Source organism: Ixodes scapularis, unplaced genomic scaffold (assembly GCF_016920785.2).
Source record: "Ixodes scapularis isolate PalLabHiFi unplaced genomic scaffold, ASM1692078v2 PGA_scaffold7__128_contigs__length_106722199, whole genome shotgun sequence".
Classification (NCBI taxonomy): Eukaryota; Metazoa; Arthropoda; class Arachnida; order Ixodida; family Ixodidae; genus Ixodes; species Ixodes scapularis.
This window is the reverse complement of record NW_024609882.1, coordinates 606,317-622,130: the sequence shown is the minus strand read 5'-3', so window position 1 is coordinate 622,130 and position 15,814 is coordinate 606,317. Positions and strand designations below refer to the sequence as shown.

The window sequence follows — 15,814 nt, the reverse complement described above, 5'->3', positions numbered from 1 at the left end:
GTAACTTGAGGAAAAACAAGAGTTTTCGTCCAGAGTGACATTTTCCATTTGTCTAAACGGGAGAATGCGACGCGAGCGGTCGACCGGTCGTGTCCGCTAGAGCACTATATAGCTCCTTCGGAGCAGAGTAGCGCAATCTAGAACGCCGTCTCTCGGCGACTAGCGGCGAACGCCCGGGGGTTCCAACTGCGGTCAGAAATGCATGGGGAACGTGAGAAAATCGTTGTTTCTTCAGTTTTGTGGGGATGTGCGGAATGGAAATCATTTTTGACATAATAATGAAACATTTTAGAATAATATGCGATAAGTTTTGTGTCATACAAGGACGTAACTTTTTTTTAAAAATTGCCTGAGCGGCATCATGCAGCAGACGACACGGCGACGTCACACCATTCACGTGACCCTCTCCGGCCAACCCGAAAAGCCCATCTCCGCTGCGAGCAAAAATCGTCTGCTTCAAACGCCATTGCCTCGGAAATCGCCTTCTCACAATTCGCACACGCATCCGATATTATTAAAACTTTGATAAAGTGTTTAGCGCTTTACTAACTTCACGACAGGCTAGTTTTGAAAAATGTGAACTCGCCGTTAGTTTTTTAATCAGCCGTGTTATGTCGATCTCCATGTATTCTCCCATAGGGCGGGCCGCCTCCTGGAACCCTGAGTACCACGTGACTCGCGCCGAGCCGCTCTGTCGGCCATGTTGTCGGCAAAACACGGGGTTCAAAGGATTGCGCTACTCTGCTCCGTAGGAGCTATATAGTGCTCTAGTGTCCGCATGCCTCGGCAAGACCGGTCTCGTGTACTGGCTTTCGCCGGTAAATGTTTGTGCGTTGCAAGCATCAAATTGCCGGTGATCGTTGCCCACCTTACTGGGTTTTCCAATCCGAGTGCAATCTGCAATGTCGTCCCGTATTGAAATCGCAGTCGCGAGGATGCCGTCGACGTCACGCTCACGACGCCGCCAAAGCCGGCCAAAGCGGCCACAGCCATGGTCCTGGGAGCCGCCATTTTTTAACTGTGCTCGTCTTGGCTTTGGCCAACTTCTCCCTACGAATCCACCTTGGAGGAGCGCAAAGACTTTTTGCGTACGCACGCAATTTCTAGCGTATACGCTAAAATAGCGCACGCAAAGCGCGAAAGGCGCGAAAACATGGTTAGCGTTCGGCGCATGCGCAGTGGCCACGACGCTATTCTTTGCGTACGTAAAGCTTTAGCGTGCGCTATTGGGGAGTTTTAGAATAGGGAGTTTTAGAATAACGTACGCAATTTTAGCGCACGCTAGCGCTAAATTTAGCGCTTGTATTAGCGCACGCGACGCGAGAGAGTTTTAGAATAGCGTTTCTCCGTCGCGACGCAAAAGCCCAAGCATCTCGCGCTTGCGACGCCACCAAGATACAGTCACAATTTTTATTTCACACACGAAATGCTGTAACTTAAAGGGGCCCTGCAATCATATTTAAGCGTCTACCTTTTTTGCGCTTTCCACGTACCTTGAAGTTCGGGCAAGCCAGCCGGCACGGAGAGAGTAACTGAATATTAGTGCGTCATATTTTAATCGGATGACGCGGAAACCTCCTCCATCGACAAGGGCGACCTGCGGTACCGAAAGCGCGCAAAATGTGACGTCTTTGGTCCTGGGCTTACTACTGGTCAGAGCCGCTAAAAGCTTCTTTTTAGTCGAAATACAAAATATAAGGGGCGCGAGCCGTTTCAGTTATTTATAAAAGTAGTTTTTGTTCAGCATTTTAGGCCAGAAAAGATACGAATGCAGTTTATAAAGTATGGTAACAAGAAATGATCCGTCGACATACCCGCCACCAAGCGGTGGAAAAGGCGGCGCATACTAGAAAGGAGTAGTGGGATCAGGCGCCGACACGGGAAGGTTCCAGATGTACGCGGCAGCGCTGCGGTCGTATGGACAGGAGGATCCGACCGGCTCCGAGCGTTCTGAAGGCCTTCGGCGAGAAGCTTTCTCTTGCGGTTTGGCCGTTTCGCGATATGGCAGCGCGAAGTCGCTCCTGATCTGAACTGATCTTTACCCCGTGTTTGCTGTCGTTTGTGGCCAATGAAGTGTCATGCCGAATTAGTGCTTAATCGCGCAGCAAATGCAGTGAGAGCCGCTCTGGCTGCCCGCTGCATACAGCTACATGCTTTAGGGGCGCCCTCTCGCGCCGTCGGCACGGAGTGCGGCGGCCGTGAGCGCTCGCGATGAGCCCACTACCCCTCCTCTAGTTCACGGCCACTCAAGCAACCAAGGACGTCACGAGGGAGGTTATTTTTTGCTTGTTTTTGTAATTTTAATTTGCCTATAACTTCTAAAATAAAGCGAATTTCGAGAAAAGAAAAGTTTCACTAAGTTACTATGTTCAGTGCGCTCAGGTTCGGTGCAAATTAAAAATTAGTAAAAAAGTCATTGCAGGGCCCCTTTAAGAAAAATAAGTTTTTTGGTCCAGAGTATAATTTTAGATTTGTTTAAACAGAAGAATACGACGCGAGCGGTTGATCGGTCGTGTCCGCTTGCGTCACAAGCATAAAGCTGTCGGTGATCGTTGCCAAACCGAGTACAATGTCGTCTTGTATTGAAAATCGCAGTCGCGAGGATGCCGCCGACGTCGCACTCACGACGCCGCCAAACAAGGAGGTTATATTCTCCATGCCGCCAAAGCAGCCGCTGACATAATCCAGGAAACCGCCATTTTTTTTTCAACTCTGCTCGTCTTGGCTTTAGCCAACTTCTCATCACGAATCCTCCTTGGACAAGCGCAAAGACTCTTTGCGTACGCACGCTATTTCCGAGAAATAGCGCACGCTAAAATTGCGCACGCAAAGCGCAAAATCTGGTTTGCGTTCGGAGCATGCGCAGTAGCGACGACACTATTCTTTGCGCACGCAAAGCTTTAGCGTGCGCTATTCTAAAACTCCCTAATAACGTACGCAATTTGAGCGCACGCTAGCGCTAAATTTAGCGCTTGTATTAGCGCACGCGACGCGAGAGAGTTTAAAAGAATAGCGTTTCTCCGTCGCGACGCAAAAGCCCAAGCATCTCGCGCTTGCGACGCCACCAAGATACAGTCACAATTTTTATTTCACACACGAAATGCTGTAACTTAAGAAAAAGAAGTTTTTTGGTCCAGAGTATAATTTTAGATTTGTTTAAACAGAAGAATGCGACGCGAGCGGTTGATCGGTCGTGTCCGCTTGCGTCACAAGCATAAAGCTGTCGGTGATCGTTGCCAAACCGAGTACAATGTCGTCTTGTATTGAAAATCGCAGTCGCGAGGATGCCGCCGACGTCGCACTCACGACGCCGCCAAACAAGGAGGTTATATTCTCCATGCCGCCAAAGCAGCCGCTGACATAATCCAGGAAACCGCCATTTTTTTTTCAACTCTGCTCGTCTTGGCTTTAGCCAACTTCTCATCACGAATCCTCCTTGGACAAGCGCAAAGACTCTTTGCGTACGCACGCTATTTCCGAGAAATAGCGCACGCTAAAATTGCGCACGCAAAGCGCAAAATCTGGTTTGCGTTCGGAGCATGCGCAGTAGCGACGACACTATTCTTTGCGCACGCAAAGCTTTAGCGTGCGCTATTCTAAAACTCCCTAATAACGTACGCAATTTGAGCGCACGCTAGCGCTTAATTTGGGGCTTGCATTAGCGCACGCGACGCAAGAGATTTTTAGAATAGCGTTTCTCCGTCGCGACGCAAAAGCCCTAGCAGCTCGCGCTTGCGACTTGGTAGCGCTTGCGACGCTACCAAGATAGTCACGATTTTTATTTCACGCTCGAAAAGCTACAACTTTAGAAAAAAAAAAGTTTTTTGGTTCAGAGTACAAATTTAGATTTGTTTAAACATGAGAATGCGACGCGAGCGGTTGACCGGTCGTGTCCGCTTGCGTCGCCTCGGCAAGAGAGGTCTCGTGTACTGACCTTCGCACATCGTACCTTCGCCGAGAAATGTTCGCGCGTCGCAAGCATCAAGTTGCCGGTGATCGTTGCCAAACCGAGTGCAATGTCGTCCCGTACTGAAAATCGCAGTCGCGAGGATGCCGCCGACGTCGCACTCACGACGCCGCCAAAGCAGCCGCCGACATAATCCTGGAAGCCGCCATCTTTTTAACTCTGCTAATCCTCCTTGGAGAAGCGCGAAGACTCTTTGCGTACGCACGTTGTTTCCGAGAAATAGCGCACGCTGAAATTGCGCACGCAAAGCGCAAAACCTGGTTTGCGTTCGGAGCATGCGCAGTGGCGACGTCACTATTCTTTGGGTACGCAAAGCTTTAGCGTGCGCTATTCTAAAACTCCCCATTGTAAAACTCCCTAATTTTATCCACATGCGTCGCGGAGCAGGTCCGCATCTGGATTCAAAAAGGCGTTTTTATTGCCACAAATACAAGGTGAAGGTGAGGGGAATATGCCGAGGGACATCTTCGTCTGGGCATGTGGCACTAGGAAAGAGGATGAGGGAGGAAAGAGCTTCGCTTCTGGCACGAAGTTTAGGAGACGGCCGACCCCTCGACGACCGCTAGCGCGGAGCGCTCAGCATTTCCCAGAGGAAGCGGCTATAAGCTGGCCGTTTTCTTTGTCCGATGACTTCTTTGGGTGAACCCATTCACCCAGGTTCTAGGCTGTCATGCTAAGCGTGGCATGACAGGTGAAGAATAGACGTGTCATGCCACGCTTTGGCGTGCATGACTGGCAGGTGTGCTATCAGTGGTTATCAGAAGCGAGCTCAAGCGGTCACGAGGGTGAAGGAGATACTGAGGAAAGATGCTCAGGCTTTTGTTACTTTTCGCGAAGGAGATGACTGGTTACGGCTAAAGTCACTGGTTAGTTACGGCCTACTGGTATAGCAATGTGGGCGCAAGTCTATGATGAAAGTAATAAATTAAAGGGAGACAAAAGGTTCAGTAAACCGGCCGAGCGACAGAGACTGGAAGGGAATGCAGCTCGGGGTCCATTCCCGCCCAGAAAGTGCTTCGTAAGCGGATCGCTAGGCCACCTCGTCCAAAGAGTTTCAGATGATTTATTCCATCCCGTCGTGTCGAGATACAACCTTCCGTCACCACGCCCGGATCTAACCTAGCAAAAAAAAAAAAAAAAAAAAAAAAAATTTTTGGCTTATTTATTAGCCTGTTTTTTTGTTTTTTTTTTCGGACTCTGGGCATGATCTGGCAAGGTGGCCTAGCGATTCGCACACGAAGCATTTCCTGGGCGGGAATGGACCCCGTGCTGCATTCCCTTCCAGTCTCAACTCAACTTACCCCTTACAGTCTCAACTCACCTCAACTAACTATATTTTCTGACTCCCCGGCCTTTAGCCTTTCCGGTATGCTATTTAGCATCGCGAAATTCATAATAGGTATTGTGAAATCGGCAAATGAAAATGGTGCAAAAACCAATATTCAAATATTCGCGCACTTTTCAGTGCCGTGACGTCAGTGGCAGGCAGGCTTGCCAGTCGAGCGAGTAGTCTAAAAATAGAATATGCCAATCATTTGTTCCGTGCTGGAGCGCGGATACGGGAGCGAGCTTCCCAAGCACTCATTTGACACCAAGAAACTGCTTCAAATCCGTTGGGAACAACTTCTGTAGTCCAAAAAGTTAACCCCTGCCTTCCACTGACGTCACTTTGTTGTTGTTGCCAGTAGAGACTTTCAGTTTGAAAAACATGGTGAAGACCAAAACGGTAAATTCAATAACTTCGCGAAAAAACAATATTTTGACCTAATATTTGGGATACTATTTTAGCAATGTTTGTTGGTTAGTTTAGCAAAATTTCAAGCAAATCGGAGACAATGAAAAAACCGGTGGAGTACCCCTTTAAAGGGGCCCTGCAGTGACTTTTTTACTAATTTTTAATTTGCACCGAACCTGAGCGCACTGACCGTAGTAACTTAATGTAACATTTAATTGCAAAGGTGCAAGCGAGCTGGACAAGAAGGATGAAAATAATCCCTGGAGAAGGGGAACATTATATTATATTATATTATAATCATAACCTTAAATTGCAAGCTTCACTCTTGTTGGTGTTAGACTGGTGGCAGCTGATAAAACCCGTTTGCTCTACTGACGTCTAACCCCTGGTTAGCTCAGTTGGTAGAGCGCTCCACATGTAATGGAGAGGTCCCGGGTTCGATACCCGGACCAGGCGGATTTTTTCGGTCGCGCACCAGTCACCTAGCTGTGTTTGGAGATTTGTGTTTGTCCTCTGTCCCCCTTGTTCCCCTTCTCCAGGGATTATGTTCATCATTAATGTAACAGTTCTTTTCTCAGATTTCGCTTTATTTTAAAAGTTATAGGCAAATTAAAATTACAAAAACAAGCAAAAAATAACCTCCCTCATGACGTCCGTGGTTGCTTCAGTGGCCGTGAACTAGAGGAGGGATAGTGAGCTAAGCGAGCGCTCACGGCTGCCGCACTGCGTTTCGACGGCGCGAGAGAGCGCCACTAAAGCGTGTTCTGGGGTAGGCTGCGTAGGCTGCGTAGGCTGTATGCAGCGGGCAGCCAGAGCGGCTCTCATTGCATTTACTGCGCGATTAAACACTAATTCGGCATGACACTTCATTGGCCACAAACGACAGCAAACACGGGGTAAAGATCAGTTCAGAATGGGAGCCACTTCATGCTGCCGTACCGCTAAATAGCCAAAACGCAAGACGAAGCTACTCGCTGATGGCCTTCGGAACGCTCGGAGCCGGTCGGATCCTCCAGTCCGTAAACGACCGCAGCGCCGCCGCGTACATCCGGAATCTTTTCGTGTCGGCGGCTCATCCCACTACTCTTTTCTGGTATGCGCCGCCTTTTCCACCACTTGGTGGCGGGTATGTCGACGGGTCATTTCTTGTTTCTGTAGCTTATTAAACTGCATTTGTTTTTTTTTTCGATCTAAAATACTGAACAAAAACTACTTTTATAAATAATTTAAACTGTTCGTGCCACTTGTGTTTTGTATTTCGACTAAAAAGAAACTTTTAGCGGCTCTGACCAGTAGTAAGCCCAGGACCAAAGACGTCACATTTTGCGCACTTTCGGTACCGCGGGTCGCCCCCGTCGGTGGAGGAGGTTTCCGCGTCGTCCGGTTAAAATATAATGCTCTGATATTTAGTTACTCTCTCCATGCCCGCTGGCTTGCCCGAACCCTAAGAGACGTGGAAACCGCAAAAAAGGTGCAGGCCCCCCACAACGAAATTTAACCATAGTTTTGTTTAACCCGAGACTGGGGTATTTCGGAAAAGGGACGAGAAGAAAAAAGGCCACTAGGAGGCGACGTCTCAAACACAGCTAAGGATTTTATTCCATCGTATGCACTTTTATACACACCACGTCCACACACCACCAACCAAGTCGACCAATGACAACATAACACCCGGAATACACTAAGCCAAACATAGGCCCAAAATATTACAAAAGAAAAATCTTTCAGCCAGACAAAAGGACAAGAAAAGCCTCCGACTACACAACGTCAACAAAGAACCGTTAAAAGGTTTTTCCAACCCGCAAACACACGGAACCAAAGGGAAAGAGGGCCTACAAGACCTAATTAAACAAAGCCAAGCAACAAACCATTAAACTAGCCGGTACTTAGTCACCGTAAAGCAAAAAAAAAAAAAAAAAAAAAAATAAATAAATAAATAAATAAAAAAAAAAAAAAAAAAATACCGGCAACCGGTCATTCTAACCCGCACTACACATTGAAGGAGAGCGGAAGAGGGTAACCATGAACCAAAGTACACAAAGGGGAGAATGCAACAATGCAAACGCTCTAAAGAAGTCATGTCTTCATTATGTAGGCCAAGCCCTCAAAAGGCAGTGGGTGAGGTTAGAGGATGCGGGTTATGATAAAGTTTTCATCACGAGGCAGCTCTCCCCAAGTTTCGGCGAGAAAAATGGAACAACGAGAGAAAGAAGTAAAAAGGTTGCCGTAGTCCCATACTACCACAGTGTTTCGCATAACCTTAAAGCGAGTGCTCACAGATTTGGAGTTGACGTAGTGTTTTCATCTGATTACAAATTAAACAGGATGACTCCGTTCTTTGCACCTCCAAAGGAATGCAGAAGGCAACATCAGGACAGGTCAGTGGCTTGCAAAGGAGGTGTAGTCTATGAGATACCCTTAGCATGTGGTTTTAGATATGTGGGGCAAACTTCGCGGTGCGTGAATGACAGACTGACCGAGCATAAAAGAAATGTAAAAAACGGGGCACCGAACTCGGAGATCGCCAAGCACGTGTCTGAGTGCAACAATTGTAAGGTGTTTTGGTCGGAAACGGAGGTAATACATCGAGAGGAAAATGAGGTAAAAAGGGTAGTGAAGGAAACAGTCCGAATTAGGTCGATGGGAAATTGCATTAGCCAGCCATCAATGCATCTAGGAGAAAGCTCAAGAAAATTCCTCAAAATGTAAACCCCTCGTTTTTTTTTTTTTTTTTTTTTTTTTTTAGCTATCCAGCACTTTGTGCGCTGCCTACAAAGATGCAGTACAGGTGCAGGACATATTGTTTGTTCTGATATTCCTTGTTACTTCTTTCAAGTGTGTAGTTGAGGTTGGAACTGTTGCATTCTCCCCTTTGTGTACTTTGGTTCATGGTTACCCTCTTCCGCTCTCCTTCAATGTGTAGTGCGGGTTAGAATGACCGGTTGCCGGTATTTTTTTTTTTTTTTTATTTATTTATTTATTTATTTTTTTTTTTTTTTTTTTTTTTGCTTTACGGTGACTAAGTACCGGCTAGTTTAATGGTTTGTTGCTTGGCTTTGTTTAATTAGGTCTTGTAGGCCCTCTTTCCCTTTGGTTCCGTGTGTTTGCGGGTTGGAAAAACCTTTTAACGGTTCTTTGTTGACGTTGTGTAGTCGGAGGCTTTTCTTGTCCTTTTGTCTGGCTGAAAGATTTTTCTTTTGTAATATTTTGGGCCTATGTTTGGCTTAGTGTATTCCGGGTGTTATGTTGTCATTGGTCGACTTGGTTGGTGGTGTGTGGACGTGGTGTGTATAAAAGTGCATACGATGGAATAAAATCCTTAGCTGTGTTTGAGACGTCGCCTCCTAGTGGCCTTTTTTCTTCTCGTCCCTTTTCCGAAATACCCCAGTCTCGGGTTAAACAAAACTATGGTTAACTTCCACCAGCTCGCCTGCACCCTTACAATTTTTTCACTAACGAAATTTAGTCCTGAGACGGCCTACGTCACGATTGCGTTGGATGTCACGTGGTCTCCGCTGGGCCTTCTCCGAGCGCTTGCCAGAGTGGGGCGTTTATAACGAAAAATACAGCCACCTGGCTCAAAATACAAACGTGCGATTGTCATTTACGGGTATTAGGGAGTTTTCGTAGATCGTTTTCGCCGTTCCGCAACGCTCTCCGCAACCCGCTACGTTACCCGGAACTCTACAGCCAAGGCCATCGGCGCGCAGGCGCAGTAGCGGTTTCTTCGTAGCGGAGGGTTTAGCGGAGGAGGAAACGCGGTCTACGAAAACTCCCTATTGTGGATCATATTCAATCTATTTTTGAACACGACGGGAATATCTGAAATTTCGTTGAAGTATTAAGCTCGGCGCGACGAAGAGCCCGTCAGTGCCGTCGGCAGTGTTGGCGGTAACGCGTTACAAGCAACGGCGTTACCGGTAACGCGTTACTTTTTTTGGCAACCTAGTAACGTACTCGTTACTTTTCCAAAAAAGTAACGGGTGACGTATTTACGTTACTTATCCTGAGTAACGTGTAACGAAATTACGTTACGTTACTTTACTTCCTAAAACTTAAAAAAAAATTTAATTTTTTTTTTGTGGTTTGTGTTTAGTCATAAATTAAAAAAAAAAATGCCGCTGTCCTCGACTTTTGTTTGACGTCGGCGCTCGTCAGATTTGACGTCACGTGCCACTGGTTTTCTCCCGCGGCTCGTTGACCTCGCTACCGCCGTCGCCTCGGCTGGAAGGCCAAAGAGGCTTCGGGTGGATTGGGGAGATTCCTGCCTTGAAGCCTGCGTTTCGCTTCCCGCTGGGAAAGAGAATGACACCTTTGTGTCATTCCCTTTCCCGTCCAAACAGCAAATATTTTAGTTCGTGAATAAAAAGGAACGCAACAGTAACGTGCGCAACAGTAACGTGCGTTACTTTTTTTCAGTAACGGTAACGCGTTCCTTTTATTTTGAGGTAACGTAGGTCGGTAACGCGTACCTTTTATTTGCAAGTAACGAGTAACGTATAGTTACTTTTTTTTCGGTAACGCATACAACACTGGCCGTCGGTAGCACGCGGGTGCTAGGGCGGGCAAGGAGGTTAGAAGTACTAGGAGGGGGCACGTTGCAATATTGGTGAAGCCTAGTCATAAAAAGTTTAAACGATTCTGTGCCCAGCGTGACCGCATATCTCTCTGGCGATTGGTGCGCGTGACATGTCACGTGTGAGATGGATGGTTCATTGTACAAGGACTTCTTGCAGGCTTGCGCGCGCTCCGTCCGGTAGGTTTTATCAGATCGAAGGCTAGACTGTGGTGTATTTTAGTGGTCCATAGTAAGACGAAGGCTAGCTATGGTCACGTGATGTGGTCACGTTGGCATGGTGAGTGAGGAGAGTAAGGAGGGAAATGAGAAAGAGGCGAGGCGTCAAGGGAGCATGGCTTGTGGAGGCTACGCGGCCGACGTCATGCCCTCTCCTACCCTTCTATTCTCCATGAGGGCGGGTGCCAGTGAACAAGCACTGCCTGGATGGATGGATGAAGGATGGATGAATACGGCTGAGCCCTTTGGATCGGGCGGTAGCTTACGCCACCTAGCCATTTTGTTTTACCATTTAAGCTTAGAATATTTAAATGTGAAATCTATATTCACTCCGCAGTGCAAAGAAAGTGAGGCTATGAAACCCCCTTGCCATCAGTGAATAAGAAAATACCTAGTTTTCTCTCGATTTCTGCCACCATTCACTTAATCTTTGCTTGGTAATCTCTACAGTCTTGAAATCCACTCTCCCTTCGCTGTCTCTAAAACCCAATGACTTTATTAGCGTTCTGGGAAGTCAGCGCCGCCTGGTGGCGACTGTGGGAACTGGGCGCGACGGTCGGCTCCCTTTGTTCACGGAGGCAACGCGTAGGACCCGAGTAACCTGTCACCAACGTTACTAAAACACTCAGTTGGGAAACTGCCATAAAGATGTTGAATATACCTGAGACTGGGGTAGAAAATATCATAAAAGTCGAAGAAACAGAAAGGGACAGGACAACGCCTCAGACGTCGTCCTTCTCAAAATTTTCACACACATCCGATATTATGAAAACTTTGATAAAGTGTTTAGAGCTTTACCAACTTCACGACAGACTAGTTTTGAAAAGTGTGAACTCGGCATTTAGTTTTTAATCAGCCGTCTTGCGTCGATCTCCATGTGTTCTCCCATAGGGCGAACCACTGATCTCAATGACAATTGCTGGATCGCGCTTGCCGCTCCCGCAAGTGAAGCCACCGGGCGTCACTCGCTTGGGATACGATTTGCCGTTTTTGCTAGCCTTTGCTGCGGTTTTCCAGCGTGCTGACGACACGTTTTCTACTCGTTCGTCGTCATTCGCCGAAGAAGTTTTTTGAAGACTCTGTGTATTGTTGAGACTTTCCGTTGTGAACACGTGGAAAATTTTACGAAAGTGCAGTGTCGCAGGAAAAAGGCACAACGCGTCGAAAGGAAGGGCTGGCGGCGTGTTCAAAGCTTCCTTGGCACGCCGAAGTGCCGTGTCTCTGTGCCTTCGCGCGCTTGGATACCGACCAAGAACCGACGCCGTGTGAATGTGTTTAGTGAGTGCAATGTGCGTGAAGCCGTATCAAAAGGTACAACTCGTCGAAAACGTGTCGCCGGTGTCGCGGCGTGATCAAAGCTTCCTTGGCACGCCGAGTGATGCATCTTTGTGCCTTCGCACGCTTGGATACCGGTCAAGAATTGACGCCGCGCCAAAGTTCTGAACGTGTGTCGCGCGTAGATGCCTTTAGATCATTTATATATATCGGCCACGGAGTTCTGGATCGTCCAGCTGTTCCGGTGAGTTGCTATCAATAAAAGGGGGAGATCTGTACGTATTCTTATGTACTATATTAACCATGGCTATGTCCCAAATCTACTCTAATAGATTCCGTGGGAGCACGAATAGGGCAACGTTGTACGTGGAGCCAGGGGGGTTTTCGAAAGCAAATGTACAAGACGGCGAGAATGAAAATCTTTGAAGCGCGGCCGATATGGTCGTGTGCAATCTGTTGACCAATTACAATTAGGCGAGTCGCGTAGGTTGATAATAAGCCAGCACTGATCAGTGATGAGGAGCTGTTGTGCACGGTATTGTGTAAATCGTCTAAGGACGAAAAAAAGACGTACCTTCTCCCCATCTCCCGTCGCTAGTGGACGCTGGATTAAGCTCGTTCCTAAACCGCGAGGGGAAAAGACGCTGATCCAGAGGCACGAACAGCTTCACGCACATTGCACTCGCTGAACACATACACACGGCGTCGGTTCTTGGTCGGTATCCAAGCGTGCGAAGGCAAAGAGACACGGCACTTCGGCGTGCCAAGGATGCTTTGAACACGCCGCCAGCCCTTCCTTTCGACGCGTTGTGCCTTTTTCCTGCGACACTGCACTTTCGTAAAATTTTCCACGTGTTCACAACGGCAAGTCTCAACAATACACAGAGTCTTCAAAAAACTTCTTCGGCGAATGACGACGAACGAATAGAAAACGTGTCGTCAGCAAGCTGGAAAACCGCAGCAAAGGCTAGCAAAAACGGCAAATCGTATCCCAAGTGAGTGAAGCCCGGTGGCTTCACTTGCGCTGCAGCGAACAAGCGGGGAAGCGCGATCAGTGGGGCGAACCGCCTCCTGGAACCCTGAGTACCACGTGACTCGCGCCGAGCTACTCTGTCGGCCATGTTGTCGGCAAAACACGCGGATCAAAGCGCTACTGTGCTCCGAGTGGTTACGTCACAATGTCGGAGAAGGAAGGCCATGGCGTAACTACGTCAAAAAATATCTAACATCGACGTGAAAAAAAAAAAAAAAAAAATTGTCGAGCGGCGCGGTGGTTTCGTGCGCGTTTATCCAACTTTAATATATGTTTTAAAAGCGCTTTGTCTTGTAAAGTTTTCTATATATACAGGGTGTTTCACGAAAGGTGGAGAAATTCGATATTGCGAAAACTACGCGTCGCAACGAAAAAGGCTTGTGTCGTTTTGGTCCTGCGCCAGGGGCCTAATTAAGAAAATTATTGAAGTTCGGGATAATTATATTGTTAACTATTTTCGCGTAATTAACTTTTTAATAGTGCGTTTAAAGACATGGTTTCAACTAGAAAATTGCTCAGCATCATCGGAAACCACTAAACCAACAAATTGCAGAACGATAGAAGGCACGTGAAGCATTTTATGGCTTTCTGAAAAACCGCACAAATACGACGGGTTTTTCTGGGTCCCGGCGGCAACGCGCCCCCCAGTAGAAAAGGCTCTGCGCGCCCCGTGGAAGGATAGTGCAACCAGCCTTTGCTGCGCTGTCATCGCGCGACGACGCAGAGGCTGCCTGCCACCCGCTTTTCCCCGTAAAAATGCGTTACCGGAAGTCAATTTTCGGCTGGTTGCTGCCTGCTGCGCCTGTTGAACCTCTAGCGTACTACATTATAATAATTATAATAACTGTGTGGTCAAACCCAAGGCAACGAGAGACAACTGTCTAAAATAAAGAGAGTTCATGGTCTGTCCCCACTCCATTAAAAATAAGCCGACGCCTCTGCAGCGAAACCAAAACCAAAAGTATTACTGCTATCATCATCACTATTTTGAAAGCGTTCAAATTTATCTGCCTAGGGAACGCTCGTCCCCGCCATCCCCGCCAATTCTACCGGGCATTCCCTAGCACATTCCCCTAACCATGTAAATGTGTACGCTCAGGAAGCTGGCCTGCGAGCCGGGTTTTGATTTCTTACTGCCGCACGCAAACGAAATAATTAGTTGATGCACTCATCATGGCGTCCTTTGTGCCGTTTATTTAAGCCGACCCTGTCTCCTTGTTTGCACCCAAGTTGAAAGCTCCGTTGCTCCAAGTTGCCGCCTGCTCTGCTTGTAAACATGGCGGACGCCTCTGTCAAGCAAGGTAACGTTTTCTTCTCCGTTTCCCGCCCAACCCGATCGCGAATCAGAAAGATCGACGGCGGGCGGCGATTTCGGGGCGCACGAAGTGTACTCTACGCTCGTCACATTTTCCGACGATTGTCGGAGCTCGGTGGAGACAGTCGACGTGAGCGCTGCTAGCCCCGTCGTCACCTTTTTATTGTTCATGAAATCTGACGTTAGTTGTGCTTCCGAATGACTATAAAAAAATAGCCTATTCGACTTTGAAACGTCGCAGGCGACACTAGTTCAAGCAGAGCTAAGTTTTCTAGTCAAAGATGTGTGCTTTTTACAGTCGTGCGATAATCGCTATGCTTTGCGCCGTGCTTGGTGGCGATCGGCTGGCTGACTGGGAAGGGTCGGATCTAAGCGCGTTCAAACCAGACTCGCTTTTAGAGCGCGTTCGCCTCCTCGTACGCGTGCGAGTTACAGCTTTATTAACTGATCGAAACAAAATTGTGAAAATTGACGAGGAAATGAAGTGATCACGGTATCTCCGGCCAACTTTAAAATTCGACCGCGTTTAGCTCGTTTATTTTTTTTTTTAATTCCTTTTGTTTTCTACCGGCGTATCTACGATTAGGAGTTTTCTGCTATGCGAACGATAACGCTGTTTCTGCCATTGCCCCCTCGAACATTCTCGGGATTTGTTTTGTAATGCGTTAGAAACATCCAAGATGGCTCAGGTATCAAGCATGTTCCACTGGCGTGAACTGACCCATGCCATGCCCCTTTCAGAATTGAAGAGCTGACGTAGGCACATCCTGATTTTAATACTTGTTCTTACATTTATGTTTTAAATCATCCGTACTCTTCGCCTTAATGCGAGTAGCGCAGTCGTAAAGCGCAGTACTAGTAGTATTTTACTTTTCGTTAGCATCGAGTACCAGTATGCTGCCTGACCCTCACGTCGAAAGGGGCGAGGGTTCTCTGTGAAGTCGTAGCAAGCCTGAGGCTCGCGAGGTTAGGGGACTCCGTGCGTGGAAGTAAGAATGGGCTCAAGTCTTAAGGGGATACTTGGACAAAATTTGAAATATATCCGTCGTGTTCAAAAACACGTCGAATATGATCCACAATATCCGTAAACGACAATCACACATTTGTATTTTGAGCCTGGTGGCTGTATTTTTTGTTATAAACGGTCCACTCTAGCAAGCGCTCGGACAAGGCCCAGCTTAGAGCACGTGACATCCGACCAGGGTGTAAGATAGACGGGTGGGGAAACGAGAGCCGAATGAGCGACCGCATTGCGTCCCCCTCGATTTTCTCTTTTTCTGTGGCGCCATCTATGTGGAGCACCGCGAACGCTCGCTCCGGGTGGGCGACCGATGGCGACCGGCTAAACTGACGGAGATGGTTTCTCGTGGATTTTCAATGGAGGACTGTCGTGCTCTCGGTTTATTTTCCGCACTCTTCCATTAAGTTCCACGCAAATCCGATTCCGATTTTTTGCCTCTCGCCGCAGCACCATCTGTCGCAAGTCGGGGGTACCCGCAAGCAGACGAGTACACAATCCGGTCATGGCACTGCAATAGGCTTGTATGGGCCGTTTTTCCACCTGTCTATCTTACACCCTGCATCCGACGCAATCGTGACGTAGGTCGTCTCGGGACGAGCAAAGCTACGGCGAGGCTGACGTCGAGAGGATGGCCTAGTTGTTCCAGCCACCGAAGCGGCTGCTTTTGTACGAA

General features: G+C 47.8%; 1 protein-coding gene across 1 annotated transcript in view; it reads left to right on the top strand.

Annotated features, from left to right (window-relative positions):
• The first annotated feature begins 13,800 nt into the window (after positions 1 to 13,800).
• LOC8027358 (proline-rich protein 12) overlaps positions 13,801 to 15,814 on the top strand; it is a 30,990-nt gene continuing 28,976 nt past the window's right edge. The window contains exon 1 of the mRNA XM_002407903.5: positions 13,801 to 14,106. Within this exon, the coding sequence (XP_002407947.4) occupies positions 14,082 to 14,106 (25 nt within the window). The 5' untranslated portion in view covers positions 13,801 to 14,081. The remainder of the gene's footprint in view (positions 14,107 to 15,814) is intronic.